This window comes from Camelus ferus, chromosome 11 (genome assembly GCF_009834535.1).
Source record: "Camelus ferus isolate YT-003-E chromosome 11, BCGSAC_Cfer_1.0, whole genome shotgun sequence".
Taxonomy (NCBI): domain Eukaryota; kingdom Metazoa; phylum Chordata; class Mammalia; order Artiodactyla; family Camelidae; genus Camelus; species Camelus ferus.
This window is the reverse complement of record NC_045706.1, coordinates 74,461,784-74,483,848: the sequence shown is the minus strand read 5'-3', so window position 1 is coordinate 74,483,848 and position 22,065 is coordinate 74,461,784. Positions and strand designations below refer to the sequence as shown.

Below are 22,065 nucleotides of genomic sequence, written 5' to 3'. Positions count from 1 at the left end.
TTGGAAAGGAAGAAATAAAACTGTTTTTGTTCACAGATGCTAAGACTGTCTATGTAGAAAATTCCAAAGAATCAACTAAAAAATTTCTTGGAACCAAAACAATTATGAGGTTGCAAAATACAAGGTTAACATATAAAAGTCAATTGTTTACCATATTCCAGCAGTAAGCATTGAAACTTGAAATGAAAAACACAATGCTATTTACATTGGCATGAAAACAAATTAAATACTTGTGTATAACTCTAAGAAAATATGTCCAAGATCTACAGCAGGAAAACTACAAACTTCTGATGAAAAAAATCAAGGCAGGTCTAAATAAACGGAGAGATATTCCATGTTCATGAACAGGAAGACTCAAAATTGTTAAGACATTAATTCTTCCCAATTTTATATATATTCAAACAACACCAATCCAAATTCCAGCAAGTTATTTTGTGGATCTGGACAAACTGATTCTAAAGTTTACATGGAGAAGCAAACAACTCAGAACAAATAATACAATTATTGAAGAAGAACAAAGTCGAAGGACTGATACTATCCGACTTCAATACTCACTGACAGTATCTTGTTAATAACATTTAATGAAAAAGAATATGAAAACGAACATATGTATATATATGCATGACTGGGACACTGTGCTATACATAGAAATCGACACATTGTAACTTACTATACTTCAATTAAAAAAAAAAATGACTCACTGAAAAGCTAAAGGAATCTCTGGCATTGCTGAGTGCGCAAATAGATCAACAGAGCAGAACAGGGTCCAGAAACAGAATCACACAAATACAGTCAACTGATCTTTGACCAAGGAGCAAAGGTAATCCAATGGAGAAAGGACTGTGTTTTCAACAAATGGTACTGGAACAATTAGACATTTCCATGTGAAAAAATTAATCCAGACACAAATCTTACACCTATTATAAAACCTCAAAATGGATCATAGATCTAAGAGTAACTGCAAAACTATTAAAGATACAAAGATATATATATATATAAAGATAACACAGGAGAAAAATCTAGGTGACCATGGGTTTGGCAATGAGTTTTTAGATAGAGTACTAAAAGTAGGACCCATGAAAGACAAAAAAATTAGTAAGCTGGACTTCACTAAAACTGAAAACTTCTGCTCAGTGAAAGATATTGTTAAGAGCACGAGAAGACAAGCCACAGACTGGAAGAACATATTAGCAAAACACACATCTGGGAACCCAAATTTTGTTTTAATTCTTAAAACTTAACAGTAAGAAAACAACCCGGCTAAAAAAATATGCCAAAGATCTGAACAGCAACAGCTACCTCAAAGTGTTTTTGCCAGAATTAAAAGAGACAACTCTCATAAAGCGCTCAGCACCGAGCCTGGCATATAGCAAACTCCATAAATGTCTGCTACTCTCACTCTTGTGGCAAAGGCTGTAATAAAAGTGAACAGAGCGCTCTGAGAGAAAGGCACCCTGGGGAAGGTATCCTCCCTCTCCCTGGAGGAGAGGACTCCATAGGTGAGCCTGAGAGGCTCATGTGTGAGGGCGGCTGAGGGAGAGAGGCAGGCACAGCCTCCAGGCAGAAGGAGCAGTCCGTGCCTGCAAAAGGCACACCGTGGATATTCCTGGAGCTTCCACTTCACTCCTGGTACATAATGTAAACCATTTTGATAAGAAAAATAGAGAGATAGTTTAAAATAGAATGTAAAAGTCATGTTAATTTTAAAGATAAAAATCTGAGCTTTAGAATTCCCACCTTATTCCAAGCTAGACTGCTTCTGGTTGCTCCACCAGCAGGGAGTGAAAAACCTTTGCAAGGCACAGCCCTAAAAATCTAAGTGCAGATAACAGATGTAAAGTATTATTACTGGGCACAGCCACTCAAACTGTGAGGGGGACACTGGCAGACAAACAGGCAACTACCTGGCGCTGGGGGTATCAGAACGCTCCCAGCCCCTCAAGCTGACGCGTTTAGGCAGTGGGCTTCTGGAGCCCTTGGGGCAGTCGGAATGTACTTCAAGGAAAGCCAACATCTCATGCAAGTGGTGCGGTGGACACAGGGACAAGCAATTCCCTCTCAGGTCACAGTCTGCAGCCATCAGAAGAGAGTCCCCTAGAGGGAACGGAGTGAGGAAAGACTGATCACTTACCAGAGTGGGTCTGCGTGAGACACACTGATGACAAACGCCTCTCCAGTCTGGCCCGAGAGAGTCCGCCCACTTTTATCAACAAGTGTCCCTGAAATCTGAACTGACAAAGTAAACTCAGTCAACAACACAGACTTAAACTAAGAACACAGTCACAGAAACAAATAGAAAGAGCAAGCTGGCTTCCTTTGTTCTTTCACGGGGAAGAGGACCGTGGAGCTCAAACTCAAAGGCAGCACTGTGTGATATGGTCAGAGCAGGTGGATACGAAGTGCCCAGGCGAGCGGTTGGTAAGCCACAGAATCAGAGAAAAGGGGAAGTCAGGGAGGCAAAAGCAATGCCCAAAAAAGCTTCAGAATTCACACCTCCAGTCCCACTGGAGGGGACTCTCCCGCAGAAGCCTCAGGTTATCCTGGCCTCCTGCTGTCAAACATCTGACTTGTCTAACACCCCTGTTCGACTCTGTTCTCAGCAAGTAACCCTAAGACCCTCCTGTGGGTCTGCCTATTGAATTAACACACTGGCAGTCTGCTGACTATGGCACTGGATACTTCACAGTCAGCAAGGGCCCCAAAGAGCGGGAGCCTTTGGCTTCAGGAGACCACTTCAGACAGGCTTCTATGGAACAAACCACTTCTAGGTTTATTTTCTTCACATTTCCAGAGATAAGACTGCTGTTGGTCTAGGGCTGGTGGTAGGAGGGAGGTGAACAGAAGAAGTTAAAGAAGTTAAGTATGTGCTTCCTAAAGACACTATCAATAGTTCCATGCGAGGAAAACAAAAACCTCACCCTCAAAATGACATTATTAATAAAAAAATCAAAACACAACATGCAAATATTTGAGAACTTACAAAGACAGGCCGGGGAGCATACTTCTCTTCAAAAAGTTTTTGGACTGCAAACAAGGCTGCCTGTCAGGGAAAAAGAGGGCAGCTTTATTTCCGAGAGTCTGTGTCAAAGGTCAGTCTAACCAGCCGATCAGAACACCCCCTTTTCCAAGACCTCTTTAGGTAAGAGACGCCTCACGTTCTCTGGGAAGGAGAACCATGTTCTCCCCACAATGCACAACCCCAGCACCCCTTTCTCAAGTGTAACACTGTACATGTTCCAACCAAACACTGACTGAAAGTTCACCTGGAACAAGTGTCCCTGATGAGGAAGAGCTGAAGAGCTACTCTTTCTTCTTTCTCTCAATCGAAATTAAAAACAGAGAAACCAGAAGTCTCCACTTTGCACAGCCTCATATATACATGGTGGTACATGAACCAACAGCTTATGACATTGCAAGTTCCATGTTAATCTATGCTGTCCATGTTTTATTAAATTCCAGCTCCTCTAATGCTCAAGGCCCTTCCACATCAGAACCCAGGCATGCGGAGGGCCAACTGTACAAATTAAAACTAGTGAGGTAGTATTTGTAACCTATCAGATTGGACAACATCAAAAAGCTCAACAGAGAGGGTGTGGTGAGACTGGCACTACCGTGCACTGCCTGCTGACTGAGTATAACAGCACAACCCTGGAGGGTAATTTGACACTAAAGATCAAAATTAAGTGTCCACACCCTGTGACATGGAAATTTCACTGGCAGAAATTTATCCTCAGACACACTGTGCAAAGATGTATGTATGAGGGTATCTACTTCTCATTCTATACACTTACGCATCTTAGTACATACACAAGGAACATAAACACATACACATACGCACACGCACGCTTTTATCTGCAAAGAATCTCCATTAGAACCCCCACACCAGGAACTGTGGTTGTCTTCAGGGAAGAGGAGATGGAAGGATACTTATTTTTCACTCCACACATTTATGTACCCTTAGAATTTAAGAGCCATGCATAGTGTTTACTACTTGTGCGTCTATGTACACACAGTAGCTATATAATACAAGAATATTTACTTTCATAATTTTTAAAAAAACATTTTTTTAAAGTTACAAAAATATCCTTTTGAAATTTCCTTCATTCTCCTGGGCTCAGTTAAAAAAATATTCAAAAATAAAATGGAATCGAGGAATTTTACTTAAGTTTAGTAACAGCTATTTGTGGTCTTCTCACACCACCCCCCGCACCCAGCCCCCACGCCCCTTTTTTTCTCCTTTAACTCACCTTGGCATTGGCGGTGTCAAAAATAGTTTCAACGAGTAAGATATCAACCCCACCATCCAGAAGCCCTTCGGCCTGCTCTTTGTATGCTTCAACAAGCTCATCAAATGCTGCAAAAAATCAACCACAACCAGGATATCAGCATCCTCTGAATGGTCAGGACATGCTGAGTTCAGGCCTGGCAACCGGTGAACTGACTATTGCTGGTTTATAATGCATAATTTAAGAGGAACACCACCTTCTGTAAGAAACCAAACAAGGAAACACGGCAGTGACAGAAAGTTAAACCAGCAAACTGAACACAACTGCTCCTAAACACTTAGCACATAGCCTTCTCTTCCCATGCATGAGCCAAGGACTGGTTGGGGCGGGGGGGTGGTGAGAAAGTGTCTGACTTCTTGAGCCCTGTCCATTACTCTCAAGATCTTAGAAACATCATTCTTTCCAGGGATGGTCTTAATCAATCAATCCAGGGATGAGTGAGGAGTAACTGCGAAACGTGTCACACTGATCCGGATGCGTCAGCGGTATTCTCCCACACCCCTTGTGGTAAAAGCCAGTGGTCCTGTAGATTTTGCTCCTGCCCTCTGACACCGAGACTTTCAGAAGAAACCTGCCTGATGGGCAATTTCAGCCTAAAATCAAAAAGTGCTCAATCACTCCTAGGTAAAATTTCTGTCAGAAATGTCTTGAGTTGTCTCTATTTCCATCTGAGAGGTCATCCCTCTCCCCATTCTACCTCTCACCCCAGAGAGATGCCCATATATTCAACAGACAAGCCTAGAAGCACGCTTATGCTTGCTATACTAAGTACACTGCCTCTTACACAGCACAAGAGAAAAGAAAAGTTAGCTCTTCATTGTCAGGCCCAGACCAAAGGAAACACGGACCACACATAAGCCCAGAAGAAGCAACCCCTAGTGGAAAATGTGTCTGTAACCCAGACCCACAAACCACACTTGACAGAATTTGTCATCCACACAAAACTCATTACCATACACAGTATCACTACCACTCAGCTCTGATCATTTAATTTTTGTCTTTTGTAGTCTGATGCTTAAGAAGTTAACCTTGATTTCCAGACTGTTCATAAAATCTCAATGCAAGTAAGCTTACAGAATCTGGTTTATAATGCTGGTATGTTCATATAGTTTAGACTGCTTTCTGATCAATACAATGGGGGTCTAGTGGGTTATTCTATAACAGACCAAGGCCTCAAGTTTGTATTTGCTCAACTCAGTTTAAAGTTTTATCTTGATTCATTTCAGGTCCACAGCTGATAAAGAACACCACAACATGCACCCTTGAAAGAAAGCTCAAAATACACCCTACTACTACCCTCAGCTCTCTTTTCATTTAGATGTCTACTGCACTCCAGGGACTGCTGTAAATAAGCCCTTAAGTCACAATAGCCCTGAGGTAGATACTGGTACTGGGCCCATTTTATAGATCTACAGATTACTGAAACACAGAGGTACTTGCCCAAGGTCAATGATCACACCTGATACTCACTGATGTTCCTGTAATCTGGTCTTTCCACAGATGGGGACACAGAGAGCGTCTTATTAGTTGGACCCAGCGCTCCTGCCACAAACCTCTTAATTCCTTTGGGAAAAGAAAAACAGGTGTGAAATTTCTGAATAGCTCAACTTTTTTGTTGTGAGTCAGTAGGCTGTAAGATTTCCCCTAAAACACAGGCATACAATCCTTTGTGTACAACTCTGAAATCCAAAAGGCGCAAAGCCCCAAGTTTTTTCCTTACTTCATTTGACAAAAGAACTTGACCTCTCCTAAACTACAAGGGGCTATATGTAGTCTTTTTCCCACTTAGTGGATGATTCACAGATTTTACTGCAAATGTATGTCTGATTACAAGGGCTGTCATGGATCCCACTGGGGAAATTATGAAATATAACATATGTGCACGTTATCACCAAGCCAACCTCAAAACTGAATTCTCACATATCTGGCTTCAAAGCATTTCAGGTGGTAATCCTTTTCTACCACCATAGCTTTGTTTGGACAAATTCCCTCTCCTTACTCTTAAGAAAACTTGAAGGTCATGAACTTAAAACAGGTGCTGCAAAAGCTCCTCACAGCAGCACTGACCTTGAAATGCTCTCCAACACTGTAGGGCAGGGCCTTCACTGGGAGAAAATACTAAATCACAATTAATAATTATAAAGCCTGAAATTAAAGTATGAAACAGATCAACTCTTTTGGTAATTCTTTAATAACCTTTCCTCTAGGATAGAGTCTAGGTGCTTCTAGAAGAGCCTGAGAAGTTGTGTTCATTTACATATTGTATCAGAAGTCAGGGTCATAGTGCTCACTGCTTTTGGTGATTTTAACCATGCAATAATCTGGGTTATGCTTTACCATTTAACTGGAGAAGACTAACAGCTAGTTGATAATCCAGCCTTTGAAAAGGTTACAAGTCTGACCATAAGAAAAATGTCCTTATCCTTCCATGCTGTAGCTGTTTTAATATCCTGTTGGGGTAACAGTCTATGCCTTTCCAGATTTAAACATTATCTCCCAGAAACAGAGTTCCTATAAATTGCCTCAGTCTTCATTAGTATGCTGTGTCTAACTTCCTAACAATTTTGCTTTACATCTTTCCTGTTCGCAATAATTTCATATTTCCAAATCTTAAGGGGCGCCATATATTTCTCCCATTCCTTTCCCTCCATCAACGCCTCCCTCCAGCTGGTGCTCAAGTGTTCTTATGGCAGCCAGCCAGGAGGCTAGTTATTTCAGGGAGCCACTTTTCAAATACCAAGAGGACTGAATCTAATGGCACTCTCTTTTGCGTGCTACACAGTGCCTTCAAAGACATTAGTGCCATGAAGTAGAAAACGCTCAAAAGACGATCTCTCTTTACCTAAAAAGCCACTATCACAGGATCTGGGTAGCTTGAAGGGAATAAGATCTAGTATCTTTATGATAACCAAAATAACCGAAACAGTCAGCTGTACCTCCATAACCTGATGATGCACTTCCAAAAGGAGAAAAATCATTTGAGCTATAAACATACAAGGAAGCCACGGTCCCGGTCACAAAGAACATAGCACCCTAACAGCAGAGTAAACAGAGAGTGAACCCTAAGCCCAAGGCCCACAGAGACAGTCAGCTCAGAGAGACGCTGAATGCCCGATCACGGCACTGCAGAGAAGCAACCTAAAACAAGCCCCCAGCGGTGTCTGCAGAGGGCCGAAGGCCAATCTCCACCAAAGGAAAAGGGCAGTGAGGACAGTGCATTACAGAGGAGAAGGGCAAAGGAAGCATCTTTGTTCGGAAAAAAAAAAAAAAAAAAGAAGAAGAAAAATGCTCCTTACCTGTCTGGAGCGTTATCTCCTCGGCTGCTTTCCTGGCCACTCCTGCAGAGCACTTGTTCATCCGGTAGGCCTAACACATCAATGCAGACGTTAGTTCGTCCTTTCTTTCCTCCGTAAGACAAATAAGGAATTCATGACCTTCTAAAACCCAGTTTTATTTAGTAAGGAAATGTAGTGAATTATCTGAGGTCTGAATGAAAGCTTAGCTGAAAAGGCCTATCAGCTGCCCCAGCCTTGAAGGCAACAGGAAAAGCAAGAGTCTCTGGGAACTGCTTTTAGGTTCTTCCCCAAAATCATGAGCTACCAGGCAGCAAGGGCAATCTCTTAATGTGTGGCATGACAGAATAAGCTGAGGTAGCTACATATTCAGAGAATTAGAAAAAAGCACAGTAAGGGAAAAAGCATGGGCTTCAGTCACAGGAGACCTGGGTTCTCAAACCGAGCTCAGTCACCACCTGCCCAGGCAATTCCCTCAGGAACTTCTCCAGCCCTGGCTTCCCACACTGCACAATGGCTGGAATCAGGGTCTGAACTTTTCTAGATTATGTAACCTCTTGAGACTATGGAAAAGTGCCACGAACCCTCTCACTAGAAAATAAAAAGCAAGTATGCACAAACATACAAAGTATTGCCTACAAGTTTTACTGAGATACACCCAAGCCCAGTCATCTGCACACTGCCCGTGGCTGCTCCCATGCTATGACGACAGCGCTGCGCAGTTGCAACAGAGACTCTATGTAGCCAACAGAGCTTGATGTATTTACTGTCCAGCCCTTTACAGAAAGAGATTGCCAACTCCTGCCCTAAAACAACACAAAAGTACCTGCAATTCAATTTCATTTTCCCTCAATAACCCAAAAAGCAAGTGATTTCACAAAGTTCCAACATCATGAAAGGAATCAGTGTCAGAGTATTCAGGACTACGTGCATGAACACACAGGCATGTGTCTGGAAAAACCCCACCCAGAAATGGGGACTGTAACATCTACCATATATGTCCATCATCAACATTTTACAAAATTTGATTCTGGGAGCATCATGCTGATGAGAAAGAAACCAAATCCCTCACCCCACACTGGGATGCCTACTATCACAGGGAAAAAAAACACAAAAACAACAGAACAAATGCTGGGGAAGAGTGGGAAAACTGGAACCCTTGTACACCACTGGTGCAGATATAAAATGATGCAGCCACTATGGAAAATAATATGGTGGTTTCTCAAAAAAATTAAACAGCATTACCATATGGTTCAGCAACTCCACTTCTGGGTATATACTCAGGAAATGACAGCAGGGATGCAGTACAGATTACCTGTACACCATGCTCATGGTGGCACTGTCCACAATAGCCAAAAGGCAGGACGTCCATCAATGGATGAATGGATAAACAAAATGTGGTAATACACACAATGGAATATTATACAACCTTAAAAAGGAAGGATATTCTGACACAAGCCACAACCCAAGTGATGCAAGCCTGGCACAAAAGGACAAATACTGTATGGGTCCACTTATATGAGGCATCTATGGAGTTAAATTCATAAAGACAAAAAGTAGAATCACAGTTCCCAGGGGGTGGGGGAGGGAAGGACTAGGAATTATTGTTTAATGGGTAGAGTTTTATAAGATGAAAAGAGCTCCAAGGATAGATGGTGGGAATGGTAGCACACAATGGGAACGTACTTAAGGCCACTGAATCATAGTTAAAAATGGTTAAAATGGTAAATTTTATGTTACATATATTTTGCCACAATTTAAAAAAAGGAAACCAAATCTGTCACCCAACTTAAGAAGGCTTCACAAAACTGTGCACATGGCCAATCATGCTTTTACAATAAACATCAGTTGCATGTGATTATTACTTGCCCATGAAAGAAGCCAGGTGGAAAATGAATGAGCTGTCTGGTCACAGACAACAGATAACTAGGCATGAGCTTGACTCTGCAGCTTTGGCTGGTTTTCTCACTAGCAACGGCCAGTGCAGCAGATGCTTATGAATACTTTAGACATGAGGAAAAATGAAGTTCTTACCAAGTGTTCGAGGCCATAGTCAGCTTGGGCAATGTTAGTGCTGCTAAAAGTATTTGTTTCAATGATATCTGCCCCTGCCAGCAAGTAATCCTGCAAGAACAGACAGTAATGTCAATGCTATGAGTTTTAGAATCCCTGTCCCCTAACAATAAACTTGGCTTTTCAGCACTACCACCACCAAACACCTTTTGACCACTTACTAAGTCTAAGGTGCTGCACTAGACAAGAGGCTAGAAATGCGAACAGATAGAGGGATATCACGGAAAGGCATGTGGTATAAACACGGAACTTGAACTCAGACAAAGTTCACACAGTGTGAACTGAGCTAAGTTCCTTAAACTCTCTCAGCTTCAGTTTCCTCATTTGAAAGTATCATAGCCCGACCTCACAGGGTGGCCATATGATGACACAGGTAACACATCAGGTGTCTGGCACACGACGGCCCTATACAAACATCACTTTGTTCTTTCTGCCGTCTCCCGGTTTCAGCACAAACAGAATCACACTGAGAACGGCACTCTCTCTGAGATCTCGATGCTGACCACATTTTTCAGACACATACCCTGGTCCCTCCAAACCAGATCTGCACCCCTACTAAACCTGGAGGACCTTGGTGCCCTCCTGTTCTCTTTGTTTGAAACCTTTCTTCCTTGTTTCACTCTTTGGACACCGTCTCAACTTCAATCTGGTGAATGCTCTAGACTCTTGGTTTTACAATAGTGAGTAAACCCAACTCCACATAACTGGATGGAGACTGTCGGCAGAAGAGCTGGGAAATGCAAACCAAGGGGCAACTCACGGGCTGGGGAGGCCTGGTTCCTTGTCTGGCGGCTTACACAGCAGCTGTGTCACACAGTTGGCACTGTGTTTACTGAGATGATGCCTTTGAAATGGATGTCTCCACAATCAAAAACTTACTGTCTGGCACTCACATAACAATCAAAAATGCTCGGGTCAGGTACTTACACTACCAGTAGAACTTGGGCATTCCATTAAAATTAAACACCAGGGAATTAGCTCTATGGTCAGTAACTCCACTAGAAATAACTAAGTGTGACAACAACCCAGTCTCCTTCTCTTCTTTGTAACACGACATGGTCTCTGCATTCAGAGAACTCCAGCTAGTCAACACTTCCCCTGTGAACAGGATAGCCAGGTGTACTTTATTGTATTTATGGCCATTTTTGCTTTATTACGTCTCCTGGGAAACTTGTTGTTCTACCTAGATGCCTACCTAATATACAGCACAAATATTCATTCTCTCAAAATGTATTTACTGACTACTACGTGAGAGATACTGTTCTAGGCGGTAGGGATTCAGTAGTGAAAAATGGGCATAAACTAAGGGGGCGGGCAGTGGGAAGGGACAGACTGGGATTTCAAAATGCAGAATAGATAAACAAGATTACACTGTATAGCACAGGGAAATATATACAAGATCTTGTGGTAGTTCACAGCGAAAAAGAATGTGACAATGAATATATGTATGTTCATGTATAACTGAAAAATTGTGCTCAATACTGGAATTTGACACAACATTGTAAAATGACTATAACTCAATAAAAAAAAGTTAAAAAAGAGAGAGAGAGGAAAAAAAATGGGCATAAACTCCTGCCCTCAGGAAGCCAACACTTTAGTGATAATCCATGTGAATAATGACAAAGCCACATGGCATGGTACATCATATGATCTCATCAACTGCATCCTAAAAACTGATGTTTGTAACCACACCAAGCAATTCACACCCACAATGGCACTCCCGATCTACAATACACTGGCATTTTATAATGTGACTTGACTATATACTCTCAGGCCTAGCAGAAAAACCTGCAGAAGCAAACCTCTTTAAGGACCGATTTTAAATCCTCCAGAACCTACAATTCCCACTATGACCAAAGGAAAGGAATGGTTCTCAGATGAAAACCACTCTGCATCTTATCTAGAACAAAGTCTTGACCACCCAACAGACTGATCCCTTCCCACTCAATGAATCATTTAATCACTAAATGACCTAAGTGATTTTTCCCCCTTAGGAAGAGTCTGAAAGGCAACTAAAGCAAAAATAAACACCAAACTAAAAGCACCTGCACAGCAAAGGAAGTCATCAACAACATGAAAAGGCAACACATTGAGCGGGAGAAGATATTTGCCAATCATGTATCTAAGGATATCCAAAATAAAGAACTCGTACAACTCAAGAGCTAAAAAACCCATCCAATTAAAAAATAGGCAGAAAATCTGAATAGATATTTTTCCAAAGAAGACATATGGAGGGCCAACAGGTAAATGAAAAGACGCTCAACACTACTTCTTATCAGGGAAATGCAAACCAAAACCACAATGAAGTATCACCTCACACCTGTCAGAATGGCTATTATCAAAAGACAAGAAATAACAAGTGGTGAGGATGGAGAAAAGGGAACTCCGAGCACTGTGGGTGGGAATGTAAATTGGTATAGCAACTATAGGAAACAGTGTGGAGGGTCCTCAAAAAATTAAAAATAGCACCATCACATGACCCAGCAATTCCATTTCTGGATATTATCCAAAGAAAACAAAAACGCTAACTCAAAAACATAAAAGCACCCCCATATTCACTTCAGCATTATTTACAACTGCCAACATATGGAGACAATCTAAGTGTCCACTGATGGATGAATGAATAAAGGAAATGTTGTATGTACATGCAATGGAGTATAATAAAACTTTAAAAAGAAGGAAATCTTGCCATTCATGGATAGCCCTTGAGGACATTATGTTAAGTGAAAGAAATCAGAGAAAGACAAATAATGCATGATCTCACTAATATGTGGACTCTGAACAAACAAATAAACGGAGCTCACAGATAGACTGGAGGTTGCCAGAGGTGGGAGGGTGGGGGAAATGGCTGAAGGGAGTCAGAAAGTATAAACTTACAGTTATAAAATAAATAAGTCATGGGGATGTAACGGACAGCATGGTGAATGAAGTTAATCCTCTGTATTGTATATTTGAAAGTTGCTAAGGGAGTAGATCTTAAAAGTCCCCATCACAAGGAAAAAAAAAAAATTGCAGCTATGTATAGTAATGGACGTTAGCTAGACTTACTCGGTTGACTATTTCACAATATATAAAAATATCGAATCATGTTGTACATCTGAATATAATGCTACTCATCAATTATATGTCAATTAAAAAAAAAGAAAGTCTGAAACAATGCCCTTCTCCAGAAGATAAAAACTTTCTCACTTAACTGGTAAATATGCTTTGCCCTCCAAATTGAATCTAGACCAGGAAAACAGATTAAATCACCTTATTATCTCTTCTAGTCATTAATTCTATGAAGTTCATATGATAACCTACAAAGTAATTCAGTTCTATATTTCTTTTTAAATTTTAAAAGTCTAGCAAGACCCAGTTACTTGCCTCTGATCTCTTTATGTTCACTAGGCATTTTTATTAAAGACAGAAAAATGGCACGAAAGAACATGTGATTTCAAGTCTGTAAACCTCTGTAAACATCAGGCAAGTTATTTAACCTCTGTAGTGCTCCGTTTCCAAATCTACAAAATGAGAATAACAACTATCTTTGAGTTTCATTTCATCAGGGCCATTGTGGTGACTTGAATAAGACAGTGTACGTGAAAACCTTAATCTAGCCAGGATTTTATGGTTTTTCACTGCAGTTTAAATGCCTCAAAGGCAGAAACCTACCTTCCTCATCTCCTTATCCTGAATACTCAATACAGTGCATGACTTTTACTTGGTGCCCAACACCTACTTTCTGAACAAATCACCTCTTTCTTCTGTATCCTCCAGAGCACTTGATACAGTGGTCAGTCCTCAGGACATGAAAGGGACTGCAGAATCATAGAATGAAAATATAAGAACCTGGGGATGCTTTACCTTATGGATTTGGTAAATGACATCAGGTTGAGTTATACTTAAAATGTCATTGTTGCCTTTCAGGGGCCTGGCATGATCTTTAAATTCGTGTCCCCGGAAGTCTTCCTCACTCAGCTTGTGCCGCTGGATCATGGTCCCCATCCCTCCATCAAGCACCATAATCCTCTCCCGCAGAATGCCTTCAATCTCGTCCTGCAGAGTTTTCTCCATACCTGCTTTAATAAAGAAAGCGAAAATCTGACTTTAAAAAGTGAAAGGAGAAAAACACGTGTGGAGAAGGAGCTTAAACTAAATTATAATAATTCACGACAGGGAGTAAATGCGGCTCATAAAATATGTACCCATAACTGCAGCATTTCCAAAATGCTGTCCCAAAATGTTTCCATTAAGTTATAACAATGCTTAATGAAATAGAAGATTACACATAGCACAAAATTACTGGTAAAGCACCAAACCAAGGTTAAAGCAGGCTGTACTAACTCCTGTTTCAGAAATGAGCAAAACAGGCAGCAAAGAGCCAAATGCCACAAGGCCAGGCCAGCTGTGGGAGAAAGTCTTCAGGTGTCCCTCTGGTGGTTGTGTGCCCGAGCTCCCTCAATAGGAGTAAGTGACAGATAATTGAAAACAATCAGTCGTGCCAAACTGCCACTTAAACTGTTAGCTCTAACAGTCTCTCCCACCTACTGCCACAACTAGTTAACAGCCTGCCCACAGGGTCTTACTCGCCTCTGCACCATCTCTGAAACAATGACCAGCTAACACTCTGGAGTGTCTCAATTCTCCCCATGTTCTTGACTTCTAATTCCCAGCCCTGACTACTCATTCCAATCCTATTTTCTGGTGTCCAAGAACTACTGTAAAGCCACAAAACTGTGCTGACTGGAGTCACCAAAAATTCCTAAGATTGATCTGAGCCTCTTTGGTTCACCTTTTCCTTGGCTCCTTTCCATATCTGCTGTCTCAAACTTCTGCTTTCTTTTAGCACCAAATCCGCCTCATCCTTTTCACTCACAGGTGATTTCACCTAATCCTGTACAAAAAAGTCTTTGGGGAGCTCCTTAAATTAATCCCCCTCCACCTCAAAATCCTCTTGCAGCTCAGCGCACTGCTTCCCCACCCTCAGACCTAAGGAAGAGCACAGGATCACCTCCACCCAACCCCTCCCACTGCTCCTCCCATCTACCCCTTCCCACCTTCAGCAGTTACACCTCAGCCAGTCTTCTCCATGGGGCTCCTGCCTCTGCCTCTACTGAAATTATTTCCTAAAGTCACCAATGACCTTCTAATTATCAGAAACCCTCGGCTCTACTCTTAGACCCAGATTTCAAACTGCCCACCTGCTATCACCCCCTAGAAACCCACCCGCCCCTCTCTCTAATATCCAAAACCAAACTTGCCACATTTTCTACCTGATAGCCCTATTTCTGTGAATGGCATCACCCGTCCCCGTTGCCTGACCTGAAAACCTCAGTATTACAACTCCTTATTCTCCCTGATAGCCAGCGTCTGTCTCCCCGTTACTCCTCATCCCCGCCTACGGGGCACCCGCCACTCTGCGTTTCCCTGTCACTCGGCACCTGAACTTCCTCGGGCTTAGGTGCTAAGTATATATTGAACAGGAACGTTCAATCACGCGGAGCTTCCACAGGGCCCTTCTGGAACGTGCGGTGTCAAACGCTAAGCGAAGCTACTCCGAGGTCCACAAGGCGTCGCGGGGCCGCGGGGGGGCGGGGGCCGCCGGGGGAGGAAGGGGCGCGGGCGGGGGAGCAAGGACGCGGCGAGAACGCGGGCCCTCGGGGCTCCTCCGCCAGCCGCGAGGAGCCGCCCGCCCCTAGAACCACCCCCGAGGTGGGGACCACTCGCGGCGTTACCGGACGGCGCCCGCTCCTGGAGCGCGGGGGACATGCTGCGGAGCCTCCTCCTCGGGCTGGGCCGGACCGGGCCGGACGCGGCCGCGGCGGGGAAAACGCGCTGTCCACACTTGACGGCCCGGAGCCGCTCCCCGAAGGCCGCCGCCCTCACGGCCCGGGCGCGGCGAGGACACGCGGGCCCACGGCCGCGACAGTGCTCCGGCGCCCGCTTCCTTCTCGCGGGGCGCGGGCCGGGCCTGAGGAGGAGGACGACGTGGCGGCCGAGGCGCGCGGCCAGGCTTCACCGTCCCCTCAGGCTCGAGGCGGCTCGCGAATCCGGGCGTCTGGGCGCTCAATCCAGCCTCTGAGCCGGAGGGCCCGCCCCCCCGGCCTGGGATTGGTCTGCAGGGGCTCGTCGCGGCCGTATTGGCTGAGCCGTCGCAACCAATCACCAATCACCGGAGGCCTGGCCCCAGGGCGCGCTGGGAGACGTGGTCCAGGAGCGCAGGTGGCCCGCGGGGGTCTGCGCATCTCCGGCCGGCGTCCGTGAGGGCGTCCGCAGGGTCTCTCCCGGGGAAGTCGTGGTGCGAAGCTGGCGCTGGCCTCAGCTTCTTAGGTGGTGTCGAGAGCCTGGTCCTCGGAGTGGAAGACCAGGTACTAGTCACGTTTTATTGTTGACTGGCGCTGGGCAAGGTACTTAACCTCTCAGTCTCCGCTCCACACTTTGCAAACGAGAAACGATAGGGTGGCGACCATTACTATTATATTAGGTTGTAGGGATTAAATGAGGTCGTGCGAACGCTCTGTGAAAACTGAAGTACATCTGTGCATGTTAATTGTCACTTCTGAACAGTAAGCATCTATGGAGCGGGAACTAGGTGCCAGGCTTTGGGCTGCACACCTGGAATGCAGAGGCAAGCTGCATCACACCCTCACCTCTGTCTTCTTAACAGGAGAACTCACAGTCTGGTTAAGACTAATAATAGAACAGAGAATAAAAATCACATACAATGTGCTAAAAGAACTCAGAACTCCAAGGGTTTGGGGGAAAGTTTCAAAGAAAAAGCTGGATTCTGAAGAAGTGTGTGCCAGGTAAGGCCATTCCAGTCGGGAGAAGCAGCACCCGAGAGAATTTGAGAATAAAGGACAGTGATGTAAGGCTGAGCATAATAGGAGGAAAGCAAATGAATCTGGAAAATATAAAATAGAGACAAAATTATGACACCTACTAACTTAAAAAAATACAAATTTGCTTGCTGTTCTCATTTGACTGTACTTAGTGATTATACATCAGTTTTTAAAATCTGCAAAATGATAATAATGTACATAGCATCCTTACCAAAGATGGCCATACCTGGAGGGGGAAAAATGGAGTGAGTGGGGAGAGAATGAAACAAGAGTGAGGGAGAGGAGAGACCCCTGAATAGCAGAAGATCTTGTTAGGATTGTAAGGGCTAGTTTTTAAATTTTCATCTGTGTCTCAGAGTTTGTTGATGCATCTCTTGAAAAATAATCTTTCAGGCACTAGTCGTTTACTATCCTCTAGCCAAGTAGAAAACCCAGGTGTTGTTTATCAGTCTCTGTTTTTAGCAAGTCATCAGATGTTTACTTTCTCAGCTGAAAGTGAACAAATCCAGTTTTTTTCTTAGTCAGTAAAGGGTAACAAGGTTAAAGGAATACATCCTACCTAAGGGGCAGTGAATTCTAGTACAAAAACTCACACAACTCAAAGTTCTAAGAATACTGTCGTGGGTTGTATTGTGTCCCCCCGAAAAAGGTGTGGTGAAGTCAATCCTAAACTCCAGTACTTCAGAGTGTGCACTTACTTGGAAATAGGGTTGTTGCTGGTGTAATTAGTTAAGGTGAAGTCATATAGAAGTAGAGTGGACCCTTGGTTCAGTATGAGACCTTTTAAGACAAAGGAGAGGCACACAAGCTGTGTGCCAGCAACGGTGATCAGTGTGCTGCATCTGCAAACCAAGGAATGCCACGGCCTGCTGGCAAACACCAGGAGCTAGGAGAGACAGGACGGATTCTCCTTGTGGGTAATTGTAAGGATTATTTGAAAACTTACTCAGAAAATCCAGTGTGCAGAGGGTGTTGTCTTATTGGGTTGTGGGGGTTTTTCTTTTTTGTTGTTGTTTTTCTGCTTTGGTTTGGCCTTTGTGGTTTCTGGAGTTTTTGTTGTTGCTGTTATTGTTTTGTGGTTTTTTGGTTTTGTTGTGGGGGGTTTTCTGGTTTTGTTTTGGATTTGGGTTTCTTTCTTTCTTTCTTTCTTTTTTTTTTTTTCATCTTGCCTAAGAGCAACTTGATGTTTTGTTTAATAGACAGGAATGTGGTACTTAATCAGCTTAAGAGGGTGGGTGAACTTGTTACCAAACTCAGGTTCAGCTGCTTGCCACTCAAAAGCCAATAATCAAATGTCAGTAGAAAGGAAAGGTGCTTTAATCAGAAAAGCCAGCCATCTGGGGAAACAGTGGCTCATGTCCTGAGACCATCTCTGAAGAGTCTGCTCAGCCATGATAGTTTTTTAAGGAAGAGATGGGAGGAAGGATGTCAGTGAATCATTAAGGCAGGAGGTTGGGTTCTGCACCATCTCCACTGCATGCAGACTGGCTGACTCTCTCTTCAGAGGTTATCTAGCCCAGGTGACCTGCCTGCAGGATTGCTAAGGGGGCTGTGGAGAGTTAATCAGTCTTTAACTGCTCAATTTTTCATTCTTCTTTTTATCTAGAAAAAGTATCGTTAGGCGAAGCCTGGTGTGCGTTCAGGAGAGCATAAGTCAGGAGTTCGTTTCAACTGCTTAGAGATCTCATTCCTACAGTTAGGTTCTTTTAAGGTTAGAGGGGGACAGAAGTGGGCAAACAGGAAAGGGGCAAAAGGGCTCTTTCAAACTGAGAGCTAAACTTGCTGACTGCTAACCTGTCTTACTTTTATAAATGAAATATAAGGAGGGAAAAGGGCCCTGACAGTTTTTAAAGTTCTATCTTTGAATCCTGGAGCTTTATATCCTAAACATGGAGGGAAATCAGAAATTATTTTTAAATTAAAAAGAATTCATTAAGAGCAAATTCTTTTCTCATAACCGCAGAAGGAAACTGGTGAAAGTTCAGTGCAATCTAAACTAACCTGAAGTTCATCAGCCTAAACCAACTTAGTATTTTGCTTTTGTTTTCCTTTAAAATTTCAACATAGAGGTGATTTGAAAGAATTACGTGAACTAGCCAGTATTTTCTGACTCCGCCTGGAAGGTGTAGTGCAATTAAGATAATCAAGTTAAAACCTAGAATTTCTGTAGTTTGGGGGACATAACCAAAATCATTAAAAGACAAGAGTTCTTGGTATACTGGCTTTTAAAGTTCAGTTGTTGAAATCCTATGAATTGTTGGGTGTGTTTATTTATTTAACAATTATTTATTGACACCGTTATGGGCCAGGCATTGAAGCTAAAACATTGAGACAAAACAGACCCAGGTCCTGCAGCCTAGAGGGTACAGCAAATGGTAATCAAATCCATTGTAAAGCAAGATGAGTGCCGTGGAGAAGGCTCTCTATAAGCTCGTTTCTGTTATCATCCTTGTTTACTGATAGGAAAACCAAAGTAAAGGGAGGTTGACTGGTCAGAGGGCAAGAGTGCAGTGGGGTTTACAATTAACTGATCACAGCCAGTTACAGATCCCTCTGTTCCTTCTCCACCCCCGCTGCTTCGCTTAACTAACCTACAGGAAAAGGAGGGTGGGGGGAGAGAAAGTAAACAAATTGCCCAAGGTTACACTTCTAATAGGTGGTGCAGCAGGTCCCAACCTGGAAAAACTGGTTTCAGCATTCCTCCTGTTTCTCACTGTCTTGTTTATATCCCTTGGAGCAGCTGACGAAAGAGCCCTCTCCCCAGAAAAATGGACCCACCAGATTGCTTATACTTTCAGTTGACACTCAGCTTCCCTGGCCCTAATTTACAGAATGAGTTTATAAAATGTTGACACATCCTTTGAGCTAAACAAATGCCATCTGCATTCTCGAAACCCTGGAATTTTAAGTATGCTACATTTTCAGTGGGAGACATTCCTTCTGGGCTTTGGGGGACAGATAAAACTTCAGTGTTTAAAGGAAGGTCACCAAACATCATCCCCAGAGAGTTGGTTCAGGACCTTCCGGAGCTCTGGTAGTTCAGATACCTTGCCTGCTACACTGTACTCGTTTGCCTTGCTTACTTAGGTCTTCTGTTCAGTTTAAGAAAGTGTTATTTTAATACAGACTTTCTCTGGCTTGGTCTTAGCTATATCTACAGTAACATTTAATACATGATGGCAAGCGAATAATTAATGTTTGCAAGAATAATTACTGGAGACATTGCATTCACCATCTTTCAGACATTGTCAAATGAATACTGCTAGCTGTCATAGCAGACTCTTTAATGGCAGAAAGAGTTTTTTGTTTTAACCAGGATGCAATTTGAAAGCTGTAATCATTCTCCAAAATTGGAAATATGATTCCCTTATTTGCCAATGATTAAATAAATCTCACGAGGGTAACATTAAATAAAGCAAAACAATCCCCAGGTCAAGCTGGCTGTAATTTGATTAAAGGTTTTAATCCCAGTAAAGATACCCTGTGCCCGTCAGCAAATTCGGGGGATGGGGCTGAGTTTGCTTGGGAATGGAGGCAGAGACAAGGGAACTCAGGAATGTTCACCTGCCTCCTGGGATCTTTATCTTGTTCCTGAGATAAAGGCCCCTCCTGTATCTATAATGGGGATTCCATACCTCAGGCTGGTTGGACAACACTGCTCTTCAAAGTCATTCAACCATTCCTGGGTGGCCAGCTAGTCTTTCTCTGGTGACAGACAGCCGTGTTGCTATTGCTCTTCACATTTAAAGTGGAAAAGTACTAGACCTGGTATATGATTCAGAGCACCCGAGTCTAAGGATCCTGGACATCTCATAGTGTTGAGGTAGCTTTTACACTTGGACAGCCAACTGGTTTTAAGAACCTTAATATAGAAGTTCTTATTAAAACCATTAATTTGGATGTCTCACAAAAATGAAATATTACTGGAAAACATTAAAATTGAATACTGTATTTTTTCAAGTAAATATTTAATCACCAACTGTTTGTCAAACACCATTAAGTTCATTGCAGGATTAGTTCTGTAGTGCATTAAATCTTGGACTTTTTTGGTTAGGAACTAATTTAATTTCAAAGAAACTGAAACAGCGCATTGTTCAGATTATGAAAATGTATAATTAATATTGATAGAAGAGATTTAGAAAATTCAGTTAAACAAGTGCCAGTTAAGTACCTGACATGGATAAGCACCGTGTCAGGTGCTTTGGGGAATATAAAGATGTTCAAAATAGGATTCCTTCCCCAAAGATCTTGCAAGGTGAATTATGAATGAATAGACAAAGCAGATCATAATAAATGGAATAACAGAAATATAAATGGGAAACTACTGATGAGAGAAAAGGAAGAAGTTTATTCAAAGTATGAAGAACTCCAACTCATCCAGCTTTATTTGTGTGACAGGCAAATAAAGGCTTAAAAAATATATATGAAGAACTAAGAAGGATTCATGGAAGGAGATGGGTTTGAACCATAATGTAAAAAAAAAAAAAAAAAAAAGTGCTATGGGCTGAATGTTTGTGTTCCCCTCCAAATCCAGATGTTAAAATCCTTGATGCCCATTGTGGTGGTATTAGGAGATGGGACCTCCGGGAGGTGCCTCGGGCATGAGGGTGGAGCCCTCATGAATGGGATTAGGACCCTTATAAGAAAGGCCCAAGAGAGCTCCCTTGTCCCTTCTACCACGTGAGGCCATGACAGGAAGGCTGCATCCTGGAAGAGGGCTCTCACGTGACCATGGTGACACCATGATCTTGGACTTCCCAGCCCCGAGAACTGTGAGAAGTATCTGTGGTTTATAAGCTACCTGGCCACCTGAATGGACCAAGACACATGGGTGGAAGGAAAAGGGCATTCCTTAGTTGCAAGTAATTTTTTGAAGAAGGGCACATAGATAGTAGATGTTCTAAGCTCCACCAAATGTAAAATGTCTTTCTATTGCCCATATATGTGAACAACTGGCTGCTTATGAAATTCCTGAATCACAGCCTTTTCCCCTCAAAAGCTGATTACTGCATTGTCCTTTTTTTAAACAGCTTTATTGAGAGATAATTCACATAGCACTCAGTTCACTTATCTAAGGCATGCTATTCAATGGATTTGGGTGATTACATTATTAATTTTTTAAAGTGTTAAATTAATATGTAGCATAAATTTGCCATTTTAGCCATTGTTAAGTGTACAGTTTAGTGGCATTAATATCATGCAACCATCATCGCTATCCATTTCCAAAACTTTTCTGCCACCCCAAACATAAACTTTGGAACAATTAAGTGATAACGCCCCATTTTTCCTGACAGCAGCCCCTGGTGACCTGTAATCTACTTTCTGTCTCTGTGAACGTGACTATTCTAGGTACCTCATACCAGCAGAATTATATATTTGTCCTTGCATATCTGAGTTACTTCACTTAGCGTAATGTTTTCAAGGTTCATGCATGTCGTAGCATGTATCAGAGCTGCATTCCTTTTTAAGGCTGAATAAGAGTCCACTGTGTGAACATACCACATACTGTTGATCCGTTCATTTGTTCGTGGACACTTGGGTTGCTGGCACCTTTTACCTATTGTAAGTAATGTTACAATGAGCGATTGA

At 42.7% G+C, this 22,065-nt stretch overlaps 1 protein-coding gene across 5 annotated transcripts in view; it reads right to left on the bottom strand.

Annotated features, from left to right (window-relative positions):
* Positions 1 to 15,691, bottom strand: part of MTR (5-methyltetrahydrofolate-homocysteine methyltransferase) — an 89,244-nt gene extending 73,553 nt beyond the window's left edge. For 4 of the 5 annotated variants that reach the window (XR_004324167.1, XM_032491922.1, XM_032491925.1 and 1 more), the window contains exons 1-8: positions 15,370 to 15,691; positions 13,499 to 13,713; positions 9,614 to 9,703; positions 7,583 to 7,652; positions 5,757 to 5,849; positions 4,248 to 4,354; positions 2,981 to 3,040; positions 2,132 to 2,226 (exon numbers count right to left, since the gene is read on the bottom strand). Coding sequence is in view for 4 of the 5 variants with exons in the window: in XM_032491922.1 (XP_032347813.1) it covers positions 2,132 to 2,226; positions 2,981 to 3,040; positions 4,248 to 4,354; positions 5,757 to 5,849; positions 7,583 to 7,652; positions 9,614 to 9,703; positions 13,499 to 13,713; positions 15,370 to 15,403 (764 nt within the window). In the remaining variant the exon portion in view is untranslated. The remainder of the gene's footprint in view (positions 1 to 2,131; positions 2,227 to 2,980; positions 3,041 to 4,247; positions 4,355 to 5,756; positions 5,850 to 7,582; positions 7,653 to 9,613; positions 9,704 to 13,498; positions 13,714 to 15,369) is intronic. The other variant, XM_032491923.1, reaches the window with a different exon arrangement.
* Between the last annotated feature and the right edge of the window lie 6,374 nt (positions 15,692 to 22,065).